This window comes from Lagenorhynchus albirostris, chromosome 10 (genome assembly GCF_949774975.1).
Source record: "Lagenorhynchus albirostris chromosome 10, mLagAlb1.1, whole genome shotgun sequence".
Classification (NCBI taxonomy): domain Eukaryota; kingdom Metazoa; phylum Chordata; class Mammalia; order Artiodactyla; family Delphinidae; genus Lagenorhynchus; species Lagenorhynchus albirostris.
Genome location: NC_083104.1, coordinates 73,855,989 through 73,881,341, shown reverse-complemented (window position 1 = coordinate 73,881,341; position 25,353 = coordinate 73,855,989). Strand labels below are relative to the sequence as shown.

At 44.0% G+C, this 25,353-nt stretch overlaps 1 protein-coding gene across 5 annotated transcripts in view; it reads right to left on the bottom strand.

Moving 5' to 3' along the window:
• The window catches only part of RUNX2 (RUNX family transcription factor 2), a 313,937-nt gene that overhangs the window by 133,734 nt on the left and 154,850 nt on the right, over positions 1–25,353 (bottom strand). For 3 of the 5 annotated variants that reach the window (XM_060163020.1, XM_060163021.1, XM_060163022.1), the window contains 2 exons: positions 23,026–23,199; positions 2,947–3,108 (listed from right to left, as the gene is read on the bottom strand). In XM_060163020.1, the coding sequence (XP_060019003.1) occupies positions 2,947–3,108; positions 23,026–23,199 (336 nt within the window). The remainder of the gene's footprint in view (positions 1–2,946; positions 3,109–23,025; positions 23,200–25,353) is intronic. The other 2 variants (XM_060163023.1, XM_060163024.1) reach the window with 1 other exon arrangement.

The window sequence follows — 25,353 nt, the reverse complement described above, 5'->3', positions numbered from 1 at the left end:
TTTACAAAACAATGTTAGCTTCATAATCTCAGCTACAATCTGTTTAGCACATATTGTGTGTCAGGCCTGCCCTAAGCACTTTACACTAAGCATCTCATTTAATCCTCACAGTAACCCCAAGAGATAAATATTATATCCCTGTTTGACAAATAATAAAACTAAGTTTCTGAGATGTAAGAAACTTGCCTGATGTATGTGTGAGTTAGAATTCAAACCTGGGTCTGAACCTCCAACCCTACTGTATAAGTGAGGAATTTTATTCTTTCTCACCCAAGATCATATGAGAATGTTTCGTGTATCCCTTCATATAGCGAGATGAGAACTGATGTCTCTACACAGAGAAACAGGAACTGTTCTGGAAAGCATCTTAAAAAGTGAACACAGAGCTACTTGGAGATGGAGACAGAGGTTAATATTTTAGCTGTCCGTGTTGCAGAGACATAGCATCCTGGAACTTAGGGATACCTTTAGATATTGAGGGGAATAAGAAGAAGAAAGTACGCAACTTGGTACCTGAGAACTTATGAGACAGGCTCCTCTCCAAGAAGTGTCCTAGGACCAGTCCCCAGGGAACTGAAAATGGGGCTCACTCCAGATGATTTGGTCCCCTAGTCCACCAGGCAGCGCCCTGGGCTGCAGACACAGGCCCACACCCAAGAGCAAGGTCAGAAAAAGCAAGGCTCCTCTAGTTCCCTTACAGTCCACTTCTAGTTCTTTCTTCCTGATTCCCTACTGCTGACAAGAAGGATTTTCTGTTCTCTTCGCTTTAATGTTTATACAGAACCTCCCACCCTGGCACCATGTTACTTTGCCAGGAACAACTCATAGAGATGTTTGGGGTGGGGGGAAAAAAAACTGGACTAAACTCAGTCTCAAACTAGTTTAAAGCAGAGGCCCGTTCCCACCATTGGCCTCAGATCAATATACGGCTGGGTAATTAACCAGTTTCTGTCTCCTCTGTGAAATGAGGAAAGCTGTGTTGTGTTCGTTTATGGAAATGTTTCAATTAATTATCAGTACATTGCCTCCAAATAATCTGGCTGCTCCGTATCACACATGTAAGTGATAAAATGCCATCTTCAGTGTTACTTTCAACGGTTTTCCCACTGAATTCACATGCGAATACACCTCAGCGAGAAAATGCTGGAGATAAGTGTCTCTAAGGCTGTGACCACTCCCTGAGGTTTTTTTTTTTTTTTTTTTTCCTCCAGGTACTGCCAGAGGACAAACAGCAAAATCTGTTTCAGCCACAGAGGGTGGGACAGACGGAAGCCCCAGAGGACCCTAAACAGAAACCAAGTTTGCACAAATCTGTCCCGGCAACGTGTCACCTTGGCCCCGTGTAAGACAAAACGGACTCAGTCTAAACTACAGAAGGCATGACCAGAACTAACTCAACACCCACCACCCAACACTATACCTACGATCCCGCGTCAGCCCTGGTTACCCGCCCCCGTACCTTCCTCATCCTTTCCTGTGTCGTTAACTGATGTTTGCCAATGGGAGGGAGTCATTCCAGTCAAGGGAAATGATCGCTAAAATTCTATACTCTGCACACTTCCCCAACAAATACCATGTGATTCATGACAATAAGAACAGCGGTCGGAATGAAAAGTGGTCACGTGGTTTTCCAAAGACTCTTGAGGTTTCCCTCCCCCGCCCCTTCTTTCCCTACTCACCCCTATGGGAGTCCGTCTGTGGCAGAAAATGTGAAGGCATTAGGACCAGAGAGCCCTTTCCTGCTATTTGCTTGAGAAACAAAGCCTTCCCTCCTCCCAAGTTGAAAGAAATAAAGGAGTCTGAGCTAGTCACAACCTGCAAGCCTGCTGGCGGCCCGTCAGCTTGCCAGTGGTGCAACTCAGCGGAGTGAGTACCGGCTTCGAGCTTTGCAGAAAATGAGAGAGGGAGAGAAAACAGAGACAGAAACACAAAGACAAAGAAAGAAAGGCATTAACCTGGCCAGGAGTCAAACAGGTGCATGGCGCCCGAACGCTGAGAAGAGTGTCTGACAAATAGAGGATCCAACTGTGTGTGTCTCTGGGGGGCTGCTTCTGTACTGATGGGGGCAGGGCTGCAGTCTGGATGTCAAGGGGTGGATGACAGATTTTTTTTTCTTATTCACAGGACTCATATGGTTGGCCAAGAGCCTTTAACTTTCCTCCACTTGTCAGTCTGACATCTTCGTGGATACTCTCTGGCTCCCTGGGATGAATTCTCCATGAGAGAGAGGGGCAGCCAGGATGTTGATCACACACGCTGCCACCATGAGTCACAGAATTTTGTGGTGCCTTTGGAAGAGGGGGTGTGTGAGCCCCGGGGCTGCCACGTTGACAGCAACAGCAGTGAGCTGTGTGATTCGTGGAGAGGCTGCCTCGGTCTTGAGCTGGCCGCTCAGAGGCCATACGTGGCCTTTTAAGACTCTTACAGCCCCCCTGCACTTGGAGTGACACATGTCTGGCAAGGATCTGAAGTTTGCAGGCGCTCTCTCTCAGAACTGGCTACCTGGGACTCCTGGGATTTAAGAGCCTCTAGAAACGGAGGGCTGTGCCCTCAGGCTGTAATTTGGCTTTCAGGCAGATGTTAGGAACAGAAAGGAACACAAGCAGAGGAAGGCCTGGTACAAGACCCTCAGGAGAAGGCCCCAGTTAGGAGACAGAGCCAACCAAAGGGCATGCAATTCAGTGGGACTGAAACTGGGAGGGCACTGAGTGTCATCTTAGACAAGGATGCCATCTCTGGTGGACTTTCAGTCTCTCGACTTCAGTTTAAGTTCAAGCACTCAGCAGCCCCATAATTCAGAAGACCTGGTTTGCAGCTGTCAGACCCTTGTCCACATGCCTCTGATGGAGAGTTACTGTGAGTGTAGCTGAGACAGCTGGGCTCATCCCGCAGTCCCAACCCCACCCCTGCACCGGAGTGGGTTTTGAGTTCAAGTGTGGTCTTTACCTGAAATGCGCCTGGGCACGTCGGTGATGGCAGGCAGCCCGGTGCCCCGGGTGGAGGACAGCGGGGTGGTGGAGTGAATGGACGGGGGCGTCATCTGGCTCAGGTACGAGGGGTAGGACTGGTCGTAGGACCACGGCGGGGAAGACTGCGTCTGCCTGGGATCTGGGCAAAGAAGAAACATCTTTAGCACACCAGCCGCTGTGGCCTTCGAACACACAACCCCAGACTCAGAAAGGATAAAGCAGGGGAAAATCAGAATATACAAGGACGGTCTATTTCCCACAACTCCACCCTTGCAGGCCCCCTAGGGCACAGAGCTTTCTAGACTTCGCGTCTTTATGAAAGTAACAAAATGGATCGTGTGTAAGGACTATTTGTCTCTCTCACACGTAAATATTTCTATTTGGAAAGCCTGTCATTTAAGAAAACAATCTGCTTTGGTTATCGTCACAAAGTTGAATTCCATTTTGTTTATTTTCTGTATTTCCTGTATGTTTTTTAATATTACTCCAATGAATAGGTATTACTTATCTCTTTTTTAAAAAGTCAGAAAATTTGGGAACGATTTATTTGATTAAAGAGCAGGTAGACTGTGCCTTTTACTGCTACACATCCAGCCACTATCTTTCAGCTGTGCTTTTTGGTTTGTAAATGATTCCATGATTTTAGCATGGTTCGCTTTCTTTCCAGGCATATCGAGGGGGTGCCCTTTCCAGTCTGGGGTTTAGGAGGCTGGGGTAGAGATGAGCACAGAAGGGGCAGCATGTAAGGAGAAGAGGAAAGAGGGGAGCCAGTTATGTTATTCTCATGCTAAAGCTACACCAGAAAATAACCTTTAAGAAAAAACAAAACTTAATTTCAAAGCCAACTAAGAACTGAAAAGCTTCATCACCATCCAGTTTCAATGTTAAGCACATGAGCTTCTGACAGTAAGAAAATGATCCAAAACACAACAGGGAAATGTCTTCAATCCTATTGGAATCTGTTTCAAAGATGTCACATGTTTGGAATGTGGCCTAGTGTTACCTACAGTCACTATAACGATAAAAATAATGGGCTACCAACTGGTTAGAGTGACCTGCTGAGAATTAGCAATATCTTTTGATTTATCTTTATGGAGTTTCTTGGAGGTATAAACAGAATCATAAGCAAATTTCTCTTATCATTTTTTTTTTCTAACTTCACATTTTAAAAATTTTAAACACTCTCATATACCAGGCTGTTCTCAAGACAGCTTTGTATATTAGAATAGCCATGGACTTTGGAATGTGCAGAATTAGGTTCAAGTTCTGAGACTTCTATTTTCTAGCTGTGCGATCTTGGGTTAATTACTCAGTGACTCTGAACCTCAGTTTCCTAATCTGTAAAAGGGGGTGGGGGAGTAATAATATACGAATCACAGGGATGTGGGAATTGCATGAGAAAACTATGTGGAGAGGGCTAGCATGGGAAGCACTCAGTAAGTATTAATTCTTGTCTTTTAGAAAAACTCTTGGTGACACGAGGATAGTTCCATGGTTAAAACACATCTGAACTGGAGTAAATACATTTGGAATAGGTCTGATTTTAAATTATTCCTATATCACCTATGAGCCTCTGAAAAGGAAAAGCTCAATTTTTAAAAACTATAAATATATTTAAGTCAATTCAGGTTTATTGCTACAAATAAAAGTGCGTGTAACAAAACATGCGTTTTCCTGAGATGATGCCTCTTTAAAGCCTCTCAGTTTTTCTGTACAAAGCCATTTAGTTTCAGCTATTTCTTGTTTATTTGCTCCATTCAGAAATATTTTATTTAAAGACTATCTAAATAGGACATACTTTCCTTGAGTCAAAATAATTAAATACATCTGGACATTTATCTAAGGTTACTGTATCAACAGATGTATAGGAAAATTTCATCCAACTCAATTTTAAGGACTATTTACCTGAGTTTGCAATTTGAATAAAAGTATAGCACTGTAAATGGTTAACAGAAAATTTTCCTTCGGAAATGTAAAGGATGCTTGATCATTAAAGTAATGAACTTTTGTGCTTTAAAATGTTCAAGGCTGACATTGTATAGATCGGCAACATTTCAAATCTGAGTGAGTGGTCCTTGTTATATATCTGATATAGCCATACTTCCTTGCTTTAACCATTAATGTAATTCACTATTCAGATAAACGGTAAATGATCTTCAGATGGAAAAAGATGCATTCCTTACAGCACCAGAAAGCAATCTCACAAAAGTAATAAGGCCTTCTCTCAAGCACTATTTTCAATAGACAAAAAGGACAAGAACCACATAGCAAAATGAGCAGGGCACACGGGACTCAAATTTGGATTTGAGTTCTAATCTAACATCACCAGATGACTCCCTGAGCAAGCAGTCTAACCTCTATCTCCATCCCTCTACTATAACATGTTGCCAGCAGTATTGGGCTCTCTGCCTGCAAGTGGGGGAAAAATACAAAGAAATCTAAAGAATGACTAAAATCACTGACATTTAGAAATATCACGAAGGAATCAAGGAACTTAGCTTGGATGTAAGATACAGCCTTTCATTTCTCCTTAAGCTGAGAGGCAGGCCAGTACAGGGGGAAAGAAGGGGGCTTTCTGATGAGAGGATCTGAGTTGGAGTCCCAGCTCTCTATCTGTGAGCTGGATGACCTCAGCTGTATTAGCTAACTCTCTGAACCTCAGTTTCCTCATCTGAAAAATGAAGCAGCGTAACATGGTAAAGTGAACATAGCAAAGTGCTCACGTGTGCTAGCTGGACAGACAAGCCTAGGCTTGAATCACAGCTCCCCACTTTGCTGAGCAAGTCACTTAAACTTTGGGGGCCTCAATGGCTCATCTGTAAAATGGGAATCATGACACTTATTAGGGCTCTTGTGAGCATTACATGAACTAGGCCTTCTTTAAGGCCGAGTTCTTCTAAGGCCTAACTTCTAAGTTATCTGACACTCTCGGCACATACTGAGTATATAATAAATAGATATGATTATTGCTATCTGTAAAGTGAGTATAATTATAACTACTATCATTTTTGTTTACAGAACTAGGTGAAATAATACAAGTAAAAGCCTTTTGTAAAGTACTATACGAAAATGATTATTATTCTCTCTAGGAGCTCATATCACGTGGCCAAGGCCCTACTGTGTTTCATGGGGTGTTTCTTAATGTTGCTGAGCTTTAATTTCCTCATCTGTAAAATGGGATACTATCTCAGAGCGTGTCGTAAGGATTAAATAACATACAGCAAGTGGCTAATTATCATTATTCAAAAAAATTAAAAATCTGACTCTAAACTATCCAGGGTGGTTGGGTTGTCTCGTGTTAAGTCTCAAAGATTTCCAAGATCAGACTCAGCACAATTCAGTATAATGCCTGGCTCATAGTAGGTGCTCAATAAATAATCATTGCATGAACCTCCCAGGGTGGCTGGAGTGAATAATAGAATTTTATAATGAAGTAGTAATTAGTCCTTCTCTAACTTCCCCTTAGGCTACAAAAGAACTTGTTATTGGTGACGTTTTAGCTTTGACATAAACTTCCTGACTGCTGGAATATATACTAGAACAGTCTATCAAAGGATAGCTTTCCTTTGAGTGGAGGTCCTTCCTGAAGATATCCAAGATTAGCAAAAAGAACTTCTCACTAGCCCTAAACAAGTGAGAAGATCTCGATCTCTCTCTTTTTTTTTTTTTCTTTCTCAGAGGACAGGCTGCAGGCCAGCCAATCTCTCTTCCAAGTTCACTGTCCTAAGATTCTATGATAATGACCTACTTAAGGAGAGAGAGTTACTAAAGAAAAATAAAACACAAGAACTGCCATACAGGGCTTCTTTAAAAAATAATAATAATACTGGTCTCCAAGCACCCCAGGGCTTCTCTAATACCCTGTGAATGAGGCCTCAACAATCCCAGCTCCCCAACGTCTGGCCTGTGTGATACTGGACGAATTACATAACCTATCTAACTTCAAGGTGCCTAATGTGTATAATGGGAATAAATAAGAAGAGCTCCCTCTTAAATTTGTTTTGAAGATTAAATGAGGTAATGTAGGAAAGAGCTTAGCACATGGAAAGAACCCAATAAATGTTCACCACTGTTAAAGCATCTACTTTACTGAGCCTTCATTCTGTATTTATGTTTCCAGCCCATAACCTCTTATTTCTAGCAAAGGGCCATTTTTAGAAAGCTTCCTGTAGTTTTGAAGTCTGCCATTTGGAGACCATATCTGCACCGGTCACTTTGATACCCTTTACAATCATTTAACCTGAATCGTGTTCCTTCTTAGTCTTAAGCTTCTCCCAGACCAAGAAATCCTAATCTGTTTAGTGTGTTTTCTAATACTGTATGCTTCAACTTTTTTCAAACTTTTAGTGGGGGGAAAAGAAAAAAAAAAGGCTATAAAATAGCAATAAAACGTCCAATCACTAAGAAAATGTAATCCTATCATAAATATATGATTACATCATATTTGCTTTGTTGTGGACAATTATTAATGCTTACAATAGAGAAAAGTCACCTTAACCTGATCTCATAAACGATTTCTGAACTCAACTTCCTGAAGAAACCTGAGACTTCTGAGATTCACTCTGAACTTGGATGAGTCACAGCAGGTGACAGGTGTTTTTAGGCACCGCCGGTCAATCCTAAGGTTACTAATAGGGAAGAGTGAGTATAGGGCCTAGCTCTGAGACAAACCTACTAATTAACCATTAACAAACAAGAAACCGTCTTCATCAACCTCAGGCCCCACAGCGCTAATAGAACATATCCCTTTCCTATACCCCATGCAGAGTTGTACTGAATGTTTCGTCCTTTTGAGTCTGCAGAAACATGGAGGGAAGTACCCTGTCCTTCCACTCCAACATAAACAAGAATATCCTTGATTTTTTGGGTCTCAGAGGCTTGAGGTGCCAATCATCGCCTTGATACTACATCCTGGGTGACCAGAGATTACCTATGAGCACCCACAAGTTTTCAGAAAATAACTGAACTCTATTTCACAGACATTCCCAAAAGACAAGAAAACTGCCATTGAACTTGAAATCGTCTTAGGGTGCTTTAAAAACGATAATTCGTTATTTTCCCATGGCAATCTTCGGAAACAGCAACAGTATTACTTTTATTACTATATTCTAGAAATTCAAAGCATTGACAGGAGTTTTTATATAGATATGACAATTTAGAAACAAAACCCTGGGTGTTGGGTTTTTTATGGGCACATACTCTTTTGTGCTTGGGAAACCTGAAATACTAAACAGCACAGGGGCGTTTTAATAGGACTCCACCCCTATTTCTCCCCAAACTTCTCTCCTTTCACCTAACAAAGGGGAGGGGGGAGTTTAAAGGGAAGTCATAATCAAGTATGACCTGTAACATAAACTTGAGAGAGAAGATCAGGTCTTCCCTATACAATGGGCTGCTGTGCTCACAGCAGGATGTGACTAATCACAATGACTTAATGCGAGAGAAGAGGAAGAAGCAGAAGACCTAGGGCAGGGCAGAGCTCCTGGAGGCACTGGGGACGACACTGAGGAGAAAACAGTCTCCAGTCTAACTGGGAACCCGTGATAGGAACCGCCACCAGGCTTCCGAGGTCAGGCTAGTGACTGGACACCTCAGACCTACAGCTGTACAATTCCACAAGAAACTGTAGACCAAATCTAGCTACCAAGAGCTCAGGTTAAATAAAGAGGAGCCAGTCACTTGACAAAAAGAATCCCTTCAGCATTTGTTCCAACTAAGGCAATGTCTGTTGGACAAATTTTAAAAAGACACCAGAGAGGCACAAACTACTGGGTGTAAGACAGGCTCAAGGATGTTTTGTATCACAAGGGGAATACAGCTAATATTCTGTACTAACTGGAAATGGAAAGTAACCTTTAAATATTGTATAAAAGCTTAAAAAATGTTTTTAATTAAAAAAAAAAAAAGACACCAGAAGTCCAGGGGCCCATATACACTTTGCACTTTCTCTCCCAACGCACTAAAGTTGAGGGCAAGGTTCTTATTTAGCTATCCCTTTTTCACCTACAGAGTACCAATCGTCATTACTGCCACCTTAACAGGGCTTTTGGGGTGGGGGGGGCAGTTTTTACATGCTATTCTGGTGAGTCAGCAAACCATCCATCTTTATGGTGACGAACAGCTTCTGTACGCCTACATGGCAGTGCAATGGCCTAAGGGATAGATAAGTAACAAAAGACATTTCTTGCCGTGCAAAAGCTTATACATGCAGGTGGGGAAAGTAAGACTAACAGATATAAAACAAGTAACTTAAAAATGTTCAAAGTATGTCCCTGTGTTTTTCAAAAAGCTCTAAAGATAGACATGAACCACAGGACACCAATATCAGTGTGAATTTTGTAAGATCTCCTTCTAGGGTGGTGTTCCTTCAGCTTAGGCTACTTGGAGATTGAGCCATCCGCTTTCCATTCTATAGACCCCAAAACATAGAAGTACAGGAGGCAACATTCCCAGGAGATGCTCAAAAATTGATGCTACTTGGGGGAGAAGTGGTTCACACGTCTTAAGTGGTCTTTGCATCAGGCAAAAAATGGAGACAACCATTTATCTAAACCGTGGATATGAGGAAAGCAAGCTCTCTCCTTTGAGTTGGACCACAGCTTCTGAAGTTCAATAACGGATATGGGGAAAAGGAAGCAGGGCCATGCATTTCCTAAAATGATTTGTAAGGAGTCATGGGCTCTAAGAGTATCCAGGCTTTCAAATGACTGAGAAGCTAAATTTCATGTCTGCCTACTTGAACTCTGAACACTTGGGGTCATAATAAGAGAGGAATAAAGAGACAGATGGTTAGAAAAAAAGGCACCATAGGAAAAGGAACTGACTCCAGGAGAACAGGGAGAAGTCTCTTAATGAAGAAGTTTGAGTGGGGAGAGCAGAGTGGGCAGACAGCTTTAGAAAAGCCCAGGGAAAGATACACGTGGAAACTCAGTGGTTGCTATTAACGAGCCCCCTTTGGTAAACACTCTGGTTAGACGTCTGTGGGTGTGAATGAAGGGCTGCTTTCCTAAGAACCGCTCGCAACAGGGCACACCTTGGACACGGTGCTGAACTTCACGCAGACACGGGAGGAAACAAGTCAACAGGGGCCAAGCCTGAACCAGCACACAAGCGACTGCTTCCTGTCTGTGCTGCCAGTGGGCTGCTGTGTAATGTGGCAGGACAGGGGCCGGTGATTTCTGCCATGTGCGCCCCAGTGAGCACCTGCTGTATCTGGGGAGCCCAGTCCATTCAGAGAGCATCACATTCCCATCCCTTCTCCTCCACCCATTTCCCCCTCCTCAGCACTCAACTCGGGCTGCGCAAACCTCCAATATTTCATGAGAAAACTGGGGTACTTAAAATGAACTGCACAGACAGTTCTCCTAGTTGAAGATTATGCCTCTCCCTTGAAACCAGGGTCAAAGTCAATCATCTCAATGGAGAGAGGCAGCTTTACAATTTCCTATCCTAGACTATTTCTGTCATATTACTGTCATTCATAAGACAAATATACTCACATTCTTACCTCCGTGAATTCCCATTTCCAAACATTTACACTAAATGCTAAATCTTAAATTCTATGTCTTCTCTAATAACCCTGCTAACTAGACTGGAGTTTTAGAATGAGCTTTCCCACTCACTTCCCGTTCTCCTGACCAAGAGGGAACACCGTCGGAAAACAAACAGGTACTTCCAAGTGCAGAGGGAGCGCTGGGTGGGGGGCTCTGGCACTAACCGTGCAGCTGTGCACCAACAGTTCACCTTCTCTGAGTATCGCTGTCGTCAGGTGTAGATGAGAATGGATGGGTTATCTCTAAGATGTTTTCCAGCAATGAAATGCTATGATTCTAACTACTCGGAAAATTGGGCTCCCAACCCTCAGTCCTTTCTGGAGTCGGTAGTTGCAACAGCAAGGACCAAAGCCACCCTGAGCTGATCTGGGGCGGCTGGGAGAGGAACTGATGGGGGCTGACACTCGCGGTGTGTCCCATCACAGAGCGTTGTGGCCCACGTCGGCAGAGAAGGCACCGAGAGCGGGATTTTGACTCCCCTCCTGTCCCCAGCCAGGCGGTCTCTCCAGCTGACTAAAGTGGCCACCAGAATCGCTCGGCAGGCCACCAGCCCAGCCGATTCCAGAGCTTAAGGCTGAAATCTGAGAAAAAAGCAGCAACCTGTTCGGATAGAACCGGATGCTACGCAGGGTGCACCAGGCATGATGAGTCATGTGTCAGTACAAACAATGGGAGGACGGGGACTTAGTAAATCCTAGGGGACCATGGTGGGGAAGAGAATGAGAATTGACAGGTACAGCCTGAGACGTCACAGCCCCTAACAAAATGTCAAAAGAAAAACCAGAAGGAAGTTAAGACAAGGTAATGAGAAGTGCCTTTTCTCAGTACCACCAATTTGGGACTGGAAGGAACTCATCACTGTCTTACAGAAAATGAGGGAATTTTCTTATTTTCTTTTTAGTTAGGGCTTCTCGCTGACAGAGCAGAGTCTGCAGAGTTCTTCCTTGTATTAAGGAAAACATGTCTCCCTGGAACTCCACTCACTCCTCATTGTAGCTTCGCTGCCTGGGATTCCTTGTCCACATGACAGTTATTACATTATTTGAAGATAATGCCTTTAAAGCTTACTACACGATAGACAATACTTTTACATTCTCTTACTCCATTTACCTAGAAAAATCTAATAGAAGAAACAAAAGGCTATACCATATGTCACACCTAACCTGGCCTCAGCCTCGGCACATCCGGGACCTCAGTGTAAAGGTAGCAGAGGGAAGGGAACTAGCTACAAACAGGTAGGACCAGAATTTGAGGAATAACTGGGATGTGGTGCTGGCCAGGGGAAGTGACCTTAGTTCAAATCACAGTATTGAAGTGGATGCAGGAAATTCAAGTTCAAATCAGGCTATTAACATCTAGTGGGTGAGATGATAGCAGTCGGGATGTTACAGAAGGTCCCCAGACATGGTGAAGCCTGTTGTCGGATGGATGATGGTATTGTCCATGGTTCCAAGAACTAGCTCCCACTCCTTCGTTCAAAAAATATCTATTGAGTACCTCCTCTGGTACTCTGCTAGGTTCTAGAGATATTAATGGTGAATAAAGAGTCTGCCTGCCCTCATAGAGTTTACAGTTTTGTGGGAGATGCTGACATTAATCAACTAATCATATAACTGTGATAAGTGCTAAAAAGAAGATGTCCTTGGCATCATAAGAATGTACAGTGGGGGACTCCAGCCAAGGCTGGGGAAGGCTTCTCTAACGATGAGATGATTAGAGAAGGGCAAGCAGAAGTCCAGTGGATATGTAGGTGGGGTTAAGAGGGCTTTAGGTAAAGCGAACAGCATATATCAAGTTCCTGGGACGGAGGCAGCAGAGTTTTTTTGAAGAGTTGAGAAAGCCAGTGTGGTTGGACGACTGACAAAAGGTTCAAGACAGTGTGAGAAGAGACTGGAAAACAGGTAGGGAGGATCCAGGCTATGCAGAACCTGCTGGGTCACGCGAGAGGTTTTGGTCTTTATCCAAAGTGCAACGGAAGGTCACGGGGGTGTTTTTAAGTATGGGGTGATATCATCAGATTCACATTTTTAAAATCTCCCTCTGACAGCATCATAATAGAAACAGGGCAGAGGTCCAGCCCAGGACACACACAGGGAAGGGTGGGTAGGGAAAACAGCAGCTGAAACAGATGCAAGGGTGGAGTCCAGGAGCTGCACTCAGGGAACCAGGAAGCAGCCTGAGGCACTCAGCTGCCTCTGCACATGGTCCAACCAGGGGGCTGAGGTCCTGAGATGCCTCAGCTGGACCAGATTGGCTCTGGGTGGGCAGGGTGAGCCTGCGATCAAGGGCCTTGGGCCTGCAGCTGTGATCTGGGCAGCCTCCACCTCATACTTTCTGGTTCAGGGGTAAAGCCTGGGCATCTGTACATGGAACAAGCTCCCCAGGTGATGCTAATACACGCCAAAGTTTGAGAACAACAGGCATCATTTTTACTGATGATCGTTAGAAAGGAAAATTACCCAACACTACTCTGAATTAATCTTCCCTATCAGGAAGAATGACCTTCAAATAGAATGAGCAGAACAAACATGCTTAAGAGGAATTTAAGGCCCAAGAGACGTGAGGAGATAAGAGAGAGCAACCCACTGCTTTAAATGAATTCAGGTTCTTGCTCCAAGATGAATTACACCCCACAATATTGCAAGAATGTATGGAGACTGGCAGACAAAGGGCTTCTCTTTGACAGAGCAGGGTCTGCAAAGTTCTTCCTTGTATTAAGGAAAACGTGTCTCCCTGGAACTCCACTCACGCCTCATTGTAGCTTCGCTGCCTGGGATTCCTCATCCACATGACAGTTATTATTTGAAGATAGTGACTTTAAAGTTTACTACATGATAGACAGTACTCTTATCTCTTTCCCCATCTACCTTTCCTGAGAATGGCATTGCCTCGGATAAAAATCTAAATTGCAGCTAGTTTTTTGGAGCCATTGACTGCAGACCACTAAAAACACCTGAGTCCCTTTCAAAAGCCTGTGTATAATCAACACTTCACACTTGATGCCCAAAGTGACTATCAGAAAGCAGAATGGGTTCACTAAAAACTTGTTTCCTAGGATTACGAGAGCAATAGCTTAAAAGAAAGCTCCTTTGTCTGCTGTGCATCTTGGCCTCAGCAAGATACACACCTTACCTCTAAAGTGATGTACAGGTAGTTAAAAGGCCCACCAGAAAGTGGTTGTTGATACGGGTCATGGTCAGCTTCGAGAGAGGAACACAGTGGCATATTCAAGGGCATGATAATCCTAGTTACGTCCTGCATCTTCAGCAAAGTCTTTAAGAATGAAAAGCAACCTTCCTAAGCTTCAAGATGAGACAAAATTGGGAGAAACAGTCAACATGCTGGATGAGGAACCAGAGCTATAAAATAACCCTACAAGATGGAAGGAGGAGGTGAAAGTGACACAATGAAATCGACCAAGAACAAGAATACAGTGCTGCATTTGGTCAACTCCAAGACGGCACAGGGGAAGTCTGCCCCAAGAGCAGAGTTTTTCATGGACTGCAAGCCACAGTGTGATGGGATGACAACAAGTCAGCACAATCTTGAGGTGGATTAACAGAGCATGAGTGGACCCCTGCCCCACTGGTCAGCGCTGGAGGGTTGTGTTTTCTCGAGGTAGGGTCAGCCCAGAGCCCTGGAGAAGACAGAACAAGGCATGGGACCTCCATCTGTCACACGAGGAATGGTTAAGGAATGGCCAAGAGCTCCCATCTACCCTCAGCCTTTCCATGAGACACCTACTTCCCAGCTGAACTGAAGCTTGGATTTCCCCATGTCCTTCCTCCTAACCTTTCCGCTTAGCTGTTGCTCACTCTCCAAGGTCACAAGATGAGCCAACTCCTCTTCAGAAGTTCTTCTGTCTTTACCCTAACCTACCAACCTCCAGAACATTCTTTCTTCCACATTGGTAAGTGGCTCAACATCTTCCTCGTTTCCCTGACTTGCACTGAGTCCTACTGAGTCCTAGAGAAACTGTCATTCCCACTGACCATCCACCACTGCAGAGCCCACTTCTGTCCACAAGCTGCAACCACTTCAGGAGACAATCACTGCTGACTGGCTCTTCCCAGCATCTCTGTCCTTACCTGGGTCCTCAGTGATGCTCAAAGTCTTTTTCCTTTCCCCCCACTCACCTTGCTGACAGCCCCAAAGGTGTACTGTTCTTCTAATCCTTTCCCCTACACCCTCCCCACCTAAAACCACCTTGTCAAACTTCACCTTCCCGGGACACTGATTTCTAATTTCAGCCCTGAGAGTTCCAGAATCTCCTGGTGCCTAAGTTTTCTCTCTCTCTCTTTTTTTTTTTTTTTTTTTTTTTTTTGTGGTACGCGGGCCTCTCACTGTTGTGGCCTCTCCCGTTGCAGAGCACAGGCTCCAGATGCGCAGGCTCAGCGGCCATGGCTCACGGGCCCAGCCACTCCGCGGCATGTGGGATCCTCCCGGACCGGGGCACGAACCCGTGTCCCCTGCATCGGCAGGCGGACTCTCAACCACTGCGCCACCAGAGAAGCCCGCCTAAGTTTTCTTATTCGCTAAACACGGTTCACAATACTGACTCTTCTGTGAAATCTGTCCTCTTACTGACTCTTCTGTGAAATCTGTTACAACCAACTGTTTTTAAACAGTTAAAAAGCAAGTCCTTATCAAAATAAACAAAGCCCTGGAAAGAATCTGATGGTCTTAACTGGGAACAGTGCCATACAATTTTATTCCTGGAATACTTCTGCATATATTAAAATGAAAAAAATGGAATGAAAATACTTTTCAAACTGATAACATCTGTAATATAATGTTGCTGCTATTAATACCACATAGTACAATAAACTCCAGCTCTCTGTTTGAAGGCCTGGGTGCCCATCCACAATTCAGCATCAAAATACACCATTAGAGCATCCACTATATCAAACCGCATGCCTGACTCGCCCCTCTCCTGGGGTAGCCCTGGAGGTTGAATATTTCATTCAAAGTTCGACTCCTATTCTGATCATTCTTCCCAGAATCCATAGCAAGAGGTAAAAAGGGGCAAGAAGGGTCCCTAGGCAACTAGTAAAGACACGCATACATGTGTGTACACATATACACACATACATCTACGTAAAGCTCAAACTAAATATAAAACTACAAAGAGAAAGATGATGCTTTGGAAAAGGATGAGAGAACGAAACCCAGACTTCCTCTGGGCAGAGTCCTTAAGTCAGGCTAGAAATGGAAGAGTCGTGGGGAAGGACAAGAAGAGGCATCATGAAGGAGATCGATTCTCCTTATCATGATTCGATATTAACTGAGCACCTTGTATTCCAGACAGGAGAACATTACGAAGACAAGATTTTGGAACTCAAGAAATTGATTTTTCTTGGAACATTACCCGTCTTGTGTTTTTCCAAAAGCGTAATAAAGTCAGAACATCTTCAGTTAATAGGGAATTCCAACCGACAGAAGTCCCGAGACCTTTAAGGAGCTCATCTACGAACGATGCCAACAGTTGCAGTGACCACACAGCACACTGACAGCCAGCTCTTCACAGGGTCATACTGAGCTTTATCCTTCAAAGCAGCCCAGGCCGGACCTGAACTCCACTCTTCCTTAGTAGATGGCTGCCACAGCTGAAGAGGTGTGAAATTGTGTTCACACACAGGATTTGTGCTATTTCTTCATAAGAACTGTAACCAGCAACCTCCTCTGAAGAGCTCTCCCGCTCACACGTGTGCGTGGCAGCAGCAAATTTTCCTGGTTATTCTGCCCAAAAGATCTCAAAGGAAGAAGACAGGACAAGCCTCTGCAGTAACTTCAGAAATGAAAACACAGCACCACCCAACTGAGAGAACAGAACTTCCAACCACCGGCCTTGAGTGTGGTGATTTCAGTTCCTTAAGACACGAGATGCCTATAGGTGAGTAGGACCACAGTGATCGTAAAGCAGGGGACCTCATTTGACTCCCACTCCCCACATCCTACAATTCTCCTCATGCTGAAGGCACCCGCAGTCATCCTTCCTGCTCAGTAACAGTCACTGTGCCCCTCGTGGGTTCATCCTCCTCACACTCACAGCCACCGCCACCCACCCTCGCCCGCTTCACCTCCCCACTTGTTTTCACCCGAAAGCATTGCGGGGTCACTCGGCACTTGAATAGGACGGTAGTTTGGGACACGGCTGCTCAGCTGTGCTTTCCTATTTCTAGAAGGCTTTGCTGGTAAATGTCTCCGTGCAAGCACAGCGGCCTGAGGGCTAAAACAGCCAAACACATACACAGCTGAAGCCCAGCTGGCCAGGATCCTCTTATTGCTTAAAGGGGCATGTTTGCCAAGGGGACACAGCAGCAGACTGAAGTTGGGCGGAAACGACTTCGCTTCAGGCAAGGTCACTGCTGATAAGATCATCATCATCCTACATGATGCCTGGCAAGTTGATTTTCAAGATATCCCTCAAAAGGTGACCTTGAATATAGGCTCGTATAGAACTGTCCTTTAATTAGCAAAAGCAATTATATTGCATTTTAAAACTTAGTTCAGATACTCCTAATGCATCCCTTTCATGAACATTTCGTCTCTGAGGATCCTAAATAATATCTGATGGAGAAAGAAAAAGACATTGGTCCATTAGGACACGTGCCACTTAGACAGTCAGCAACATGGCCGACTCAATGGCCATGAGGCTGGTTGCCCACTAAGAGTCTGGAACTCACAGTCAACTATAGTAGCTCAAGAGGCCTTTAGCAGCTCATTCCTCGAAGAGTCCATTTCCTCCACCTATAAAATATGTACTTTACAGAACTGTTTTAAGGCTTTAACAAGAACTTTATGTAAAACTAGTTTGTAAATGGTAAAGAGCTGCACAAATGAAAGTCTGAAATGGGAGGAAACTGGGCCAAGCGGGTCGTATGCTACAGCCTCCTGAGGGTGCCTGGTGGTTGAGTGCACAGGACCCCCCAGCTACATAAATCTGGCCTTAATTCCTATATTTATGACTCACTGGTGTGTAAGTGGGACCTTGAGCAAGTTACTAGCCTCTCGGACCCTCGGTTTTTACAACAACGCTACCCATCTCATAGAACCGTTGTGAGAAATGCCTGCTACACGATACACAGTCAACAAATGGCAGCTAAGAGTAATCCAATCAAATAGGTACTAGAAAAATATTCAGGGTAGGATAATAATGGGTCACACTTCCTGAAGAAGTCAAACACCGGTTCATCCATTCATCACCAAACCGAAAGTCACCGAGCAGTGGGCACCACAGAAGACAACAGGGACACAGAGGTCAGTAAAACATGGCCCTAGACTTTGAAAGTTCAAACTCTGACGGAGGAGACAGACGTGTACACAAATAACTGTCACCACGTGCAACGGTGGTGTGGGAGCCTTAGACTCAGCTTGGGTGGGCTGGAAGAAGCCCGACAGAGGTGACAACATTTGACCTGAGTTCTGAGTGCGACCATCCTTCATTCCCTCTGGGGCTACTGCAGTCACTTCCTAAAGGATGACCCTGCTCCTACCACTGCCCCCTTATGATCCATGCTTCACACAGCAGCCAAAGGAGTTCTTAAAAGCATGTGAATAAGATAATGTCATTCTCTTGCTTCACATCCTTCAATAGCGCCCCACTGTGGTCTGGACAAAACCCACACTCCTTATCAGGGCCTTGAAGACTCTCCTTAATCGAGCCCCTGCCCGCTCCCCTTTTTCACTCCGCTCTACCTATCCTGACCTTTCTGTCCCCTGCACACACCGCATCACTGCTCCCTGAGAGCCTTTGCCTGAGTTTCCCCTTGGCCAGAAATGCTGTTCCTCAGAGATCTTCAAAGCTCTTCAAACTTTCCAACCAAAATTAGCCTCTTCCCTCCCTACACTGCTCTCTCTCCCACTACTCTATTTCATTTCCCCAAAGCTTCTATTATTATCTGAAATTACCTTGCATGTATGCTTATTGACCCAATCGCTGACTCTATGTCACTAAAATGTGAGCCCCTGGTGAAGAGTAACTATACTATCTTGTTCTCTTACATCAATGCCTGGCAAAAAATAATCACTCAATAAAATCGCAGAATGCCCACCCCCAAGGTTACATGAATTTCCCAATCCACCAAGGGCCTGAGTCAGCTTTTTTATCCTCCAGAGGCGGCTCACCCATCCAGAGAGTACTGAGTTCAAAACAGTGCTTATCTTGAGCAACACCTCCTAGCACAGCCTCCCTACTGCACTGCTACCACCATGCTCCGAATCAAAAGAAGTGGACATTTGTGACAAGCTAGGTGTTTCCTAGCACCCAGAGACAGGCAACCGATGCCTGAAATATTTAAAAAAAAAAAAAAAGAGGTGCAGAGGAAGCAACTTCCTCAGGAAGCCATGGGGAGGCCCTGGGCCCTCAGGCAGAACGTCACCATTAAAGACCTCAACAGAGTGACAGGTCAGACCTGCACTGCAAAGAAGCCAGCCCACCATATGGCCAGGACCTTGAGCCCTAGGAACTGTAAGACACACTAATATGAAACACTAAAGGCTTAGGACTTCTTCACTTTACAATTCCTAATTTCATTTCACTTTTCTGCGAGTTCGACTTGCCTTCTATGCTGGCATGTAGGAGAACTCACAGTGACTATACAACCATGATCACTGTTTGGGGGTAAGAGCTTGAGATATCAAGAGAGCCAAGCCGGTCGATGAGAGATAACTGGGCCCTTTCTGTTACAAATACCTTTAGCCAAAGGATTACGTGAACTAAAATGCAGGTGTGGCATATTGCAAAGAAGTTACAAAATCCAGTTTCTTAAGGAGAATTGAAATTTAATCATGTGAAAATGTAGACCCTAAACTGAAATGATACCAAATGGTTTAACCATGTACGTGTTCTACATACATGGTTACGTAGTTCTACTGAAATGTACGTGTTCTACTGAAATGTACGTGTACGTGTACGTACGTGTTCTACTGAAATGTGATTTCTGCTGTTATTGTTCATCGGAAGGGAACAAAGGCACCCTGGGGTGGGAAATCAGAAAGAACGGTCAACACGAACCAGGCATGATAGTCCAACCCTTCTTGCAATGATTTCTTCTTATCTAAACTTTCATTCATTCGACATTTAATGAGACGCTAGCTACCACTGTGCTAGGCACAAAAGAAAATAAACGCCTGGAATAAATCCCTCAGAGAATTTCTAATCTAGAGGGGAGATACAGAAGCCATAAAATAAGGCTACCTCAACTGAAGCTTAGAGGATGGACAGGCAGCCTCTAGATGAAGGTTCCAAGACTTTCATGAAGAAGATAACAGTGACCTTGAAGGATGGGTGGACCTTGTCAACAGCAAGAGACCGCCATAGATAGAACAGTGTAAGTCAGGGGGTACAGAGGGAAGACGTGTACATTGTAGCCTTGGGATAGAATGTGGCTGTACAAGGGCTGGGAGAGATAACTCTTCACTTAGACTTTAACTCAACGGCAGAACTTTTCTGCTCTCCCCCATGTTCCCTAAGACCCAATTCTCTACATGTGGTTCACTCTAACTTACACTTATTAAATAAATAAGAAAATGAATCCAGGGAGAAAAAAATGATCTATTCAATTCACTTTGAAGTTGCTGCTGCGACGGATGTTTCTGGGTTGTCCTAATAATCCAGGTCATTGTAGAACTCCGCACATCTTTGGTTATGGGTGGATACTTGTATTGTCTCACTGACGACATGAGGGGGTTTAAAGAAAGGGCATGTGGCCAACAGTGGGTAGGGGCAGCATGAATGTGTGTGTACGTCCGCAAATTTGGAAAGCTCAAGGAAGTTGTAGGGCCCAATACCTTGTGGATACTTTAAAAAATGAGGAGATTCATCTATGAATCAGTTCTACTGATGCCATCATCCCAAAATGCAGAGCTAATACTCTTGTACTATAATTCCAGAAAGTGACATTTTCGTTTTTAAGAATACATCCAGTGAATATTGAAATACTGTTTTTAAATGATCATGATGGAATTGCAGCATGATATGGTATAAGACCAAACATACTGCCTTAGGAGTCAAGAGCCCGAATTCTGCTCTGTCACTAACGTGCTGTAAAACTGCAGACAAGGGGCTTCCCTGGTGGCGCAGTGGTTGAGAGTCCGCCTGCCGATGCAGGGGACACGGGTTCGTGCCCCGGTCCGGGAAGATCCCACATGCCGCGGAGCGGCTGGGCCCGTGAGCCATGGCCACTGAGCCTGCGCGTCCGGAGCCTGTGCTCTGCAACGGGAGAGGCCACAACAGTGAGAGGTCCACGTACCGCAAAAAAAAAAAAAACTGCAGACAAGGAGCTTAACCTCCGTGAGCCTCCTGACGGGGGGGAGGCTGATGCCTGGAGGTGAGCATGGTTGGTGGAGGTGGCCAGGCTTTTGCTCGGCTCACATGCTCATCCGGCAGCAACGTGCCCCGGGCCTCCTTGGAGCCTCCCTCTCTGCACTCATATGTGGGGTCAGGGGTGCTGCTAAAATGTAGATCCTCTTCACAACGTTTACCTAGCTTTCGGTTAATGATATCTAGGGTAGCTTTGGATTCTAAAATGTCCTCTGGGTCCTATTTTCTGGTGTCATCTTTAGGTTTGAGGACAAAGCCTTGAGAAAAGCTTCTTCTTAAATGAATCTAGCAGCACACAGGTTCCGAAGACCATTTTAAAGGCTTTAGCCATCAGCAAAATATAATTAGTAAACAGTTAAGGATTAAAATATAGAAATCACACATTTAAAGAACCCAGGGGTTGCCAAATCATAGAACATATATTTTTCTTATATATATCTTATTAGCCATCATAAGACCCTTACAAATCATATATAAACACTTCTATATATGTATACACATACTTCTACACATATACACACACACACACACACACACAGAATCTAAGGATTACTATAAAGACAAAAGTACAGCTATTATGAACCTTAATCAATGATCTAAAATCCATCACTTTAACAAACTACTGTATATAAAATAAATAAGCCATAAGGATGTATTGTATAGCATGGCGAATACAGCCAATATTTTATAATAACTATAAACAGTATAATCAATAAAAATTTTGAATCACTACGTTGTACATCTGAAACTAATATAATATTGTAAAAACTATATGTCAATAAAAAAATAAAAAATAAAAAAATTCAGTCCATTACTTTAAATGTAGTAGCACGCCGCATAGCGACAAGCTTCAAATTCACAAGTTGGTGTGAATTTCACCCTGGCATTTTCATCAAGGACCCATGTCTAGTGAACACACTAACCTGACTCCTACATTTCAATAACTGGAGATTTATTTAAACCTAACACATGGCTATTCTTCACAGCGTTCTATGTTTCTTCTCTCATGCAGATATCTGGTTCTCTTCAGTGTTTAGATATTTTATTTTTATAGTTCTACATTATTTAAAAAATACATACTCAGGCATATCCATATATTCAGACTAATACACATAGACCCACAGAAACCTAAGTAAATATCCAAAAAGACATATACCTAATAAGGGCAGGACAGAAGGAGAGGCAGGTAATTTCGTTTATAAACAATTATGCTTATAAACCGTTAAAGACACTCAAAACCTAACGGCTACAGACAAAAACCTAACCATTAGACAAGATCCAAGTTGAGAGTTTATTGTACATTTTGAGTTATTTTCCTTCCCATCTAGTTGCTCTGCCGACAATAGTAACTAGATGACATGTTGAGTTCCTTGCTGCTCTCAGTACTGTGATCTGCAAATGAAAGACCTATGATGATTAGCACACTCTCTTGTCACCATGGCATAAAAGCAAGCAGACTAGTCCTACAGGAAGATCTGCTTTTGCCCAAGTGGGGCAGGAAAAAAAAAGGGTTGGGAGTCTTAACGCACCAAATGTGAATGATTGGTCTGTAATGCGATGCTGATATTAATTTTTAAGAAGAAAGGCAAAGCAAGAAGCACACTGGAATGCATAAAGAGAAATGTCACATGGAGAACGGGAGCTCAATGTGAATCAGAGGGGACTTCTGTCTGCCCGATGGGCCGCTCCTTGGTCTTGCCTTATAACCAGCAATTAAGGCTACCTGTTAGCCCAGGGCAATTTTCCAGCCAACTTAATGAAACAGTTATACATGTAGGAAACATTAGCCCAGATCTGAGATGGTAATGCTAATTTTCCAACAGTGAGGGTGTGATGTTATCCCCTGCACCACCTGGACACAATATAGAAACCGACAACAAACATTCTCCCAGACAGCATGGTATTACCGTCCCACCAGTGTGCAGACTGACATAGCTACAGAGGACAGCATCAGTAGAAACTTCCCCCAAATTTTATCCCAAAGTTAGTGGATACTGGTATTTGGTTTTTATTAAAAAGAAAAAAAAAGAAGGCCAGTGTCTTCAAGTGTTGATTTCTTTCATCATAAGCCATTTCCCAGCTCCAGAAGCTTTGAAGTGAACGCGTCTCATCTGTCAGGCAGCCCCTCACCCCCAGCCTGCCGGAGTCTGCGAAAGTGAGACCTATGAGTCTGTCTTACCTGTAATCTGACTCTGTCCTTGTGGATTAAAAGGACTTGGTGCAGAGTTCAGGGAGGGCCGTGGGTTCTGAGGCGGGACACCTACTCTCATACTGGGATGAGGAATGCGCCCTAAATCACTGAGGCGGTCAGAGAACAAACTAGGTTTAGAGTCATCAAGCTTCTGTCTGTGCCCTGGAAACAGCAAATCATAAAATAAAAGCATATTAATTAGCTGAACAATTGACCATGCTAAATAGATACGTGAACATACATACTAGGGGTTTAAGCGAAGGAATCGTCAATACTGATCTTTATAATGATGCGTCTATATAATGCCTCCCATTTCAAAGGGCTTTGTGATAAGCATCGTCCGGTGGCAAGCATCCCTGGTTCTGTTCTAGGAATGGAGAGCGGAGGGGCCCAGAGGGTGACTCGGGGCCAAGTATCAGCAGTGAGGCCCAGACACCAGAGCCCAAGAGGGACTCTCTAGGCGCCCCCTCTGGCCTCTCGGGGAGGCTGGGAAAGGTGACTGTGTCCTGGGCTGTGTTTGCTCATTTCATGAAGGAGGAAACCTCCCCTGAAAGTTGAGAATCTGTGCATGGGACACACAGCGGGCCATACTTGGGGCAGAAACAGAGACAAACACATCTGTTAAAGGGACACTTCCGTGATGACCATAAGTGACTTTTTCTTTTTTATGTTACCACTGTACCTTATGGAGACTCCTTTCTGAAAAATGAAAACTCAAACCGAGAAACCCCTTTAAGAGGAAAACAGAAATACAGGCAAGGAAACTCAAATCCTCGAGAGGAATGTGGCTATTTTGTGATACGCCAAAGCCTGAAAGCGCATAATAAACTATGTTAAATCAGAGAGAATGCTTTTTTTATTTTAAATCTAGTACTGTGGTTCTGTAAGAGAAACTGAAAAATACCCTTTGGGTTACCATGTGAATGTTGAGAATCCACTATTTAAAAAAACAAAAACAAAAACCTCACTTTGTCTCTCTTCTAGTTTATTCAAGTGTAAAATCCACAGAAATTCTAGATATTAAAGAACTATGTAAGTTGAAATATAACCAAGGTACTAAGACTTTTTAAAAATCATCCAATCATTCCTAGCAAAGAGCATGGTATTGCCTTGGTGCAGGTATAACTGGAAAACACCTGAATCTTGATGTGACATTAGTTAAGTGTAAATCCGTAGAGTGGGACTATGGTGAACAAGTACAATAATGCCTACTGACTAAACAGAAATATATTCCATATTCTGTACCAGTGAAGCCCTGGTACGTTGCCCCAACAGTTTAGTAAAATGTTACGTAACGGAAGCTGATTCAAAGAAGAGCCGTTTCAGATGATGACTAGAATAAGAATTTGCAGGAAAAGTTAAGGGCATTAGGAGTAGTATCTATAACAGAAGAAACCCTTGAAGGAGGATTATTAAGAGCCTTCGAGAATGGGAAGGTAGATTCTACAAGTAGCAAGAACACCTCATCTCCCACTTAGTACAGGACAAGAGGAATATATCAGGACAGGGTTAAGCTGAACATTAGAATTTCCCAACTATAAGCTGTCTTCCTAAGACAAATTCCTTATTTTACTTGCCCCCAAATGTATTTTCCTGTCTCCTTTTTCATTGCGTACCCAGCCCAAAGAAAACAGACAGGAAGCCAAGGTTTGGTAATAGGAGTGTAGCTGTCTCCCCAGCCAAACATGTTCCAACTAAGGCCCATTAACTGAAATGCACCCACCACCCTATTTCCTGCCAGTGTAAGTCTGGGGCATGTGCTACAAATGAGGGGCTAAGATTGGGAGAAAAATGATCAGGAAAAACCAGGGAAACTCATTGCTTACTGATAGTCGTTTTCCCCACCATTTAGGACTTTTTAATCCATATTACACATAGATTTTAGAAATCTAAAGGATTATTCCCTAAATCTATTAGGGATTACCCAAAGCAGCTCCCAGACCCCGGGAAGTGAGGTGTTCATAGATGAAGCGACCAAGGCCTGCAGAGAGAAAACAACTAGCCCATGGGTCTTAGCTATTGACTAGCTCAGTCTGGACCAGGATGCAGCCCGGGTCCTAGTGGACTCAGCCTTCCATACACCATGTGGCACCATCCATGCTGGACCCCAGCTTCTCCCTTCCTCTCCCAGCTGCTACGAAGGACTGAAAATATTCAGATTGCCAAGGTGAGGCACCTGAGGACTAAGCCCTGGGAGGCGTCAGGCTGGTTTTCAAGGCAGGCAGAAGCAGCAGCAAGGATTCAGTTACAAAGTTAACAGCTCACCCATTACCCTAAACAAACTTCCATCACTATACCTCGCTGTGTCTTACAAGG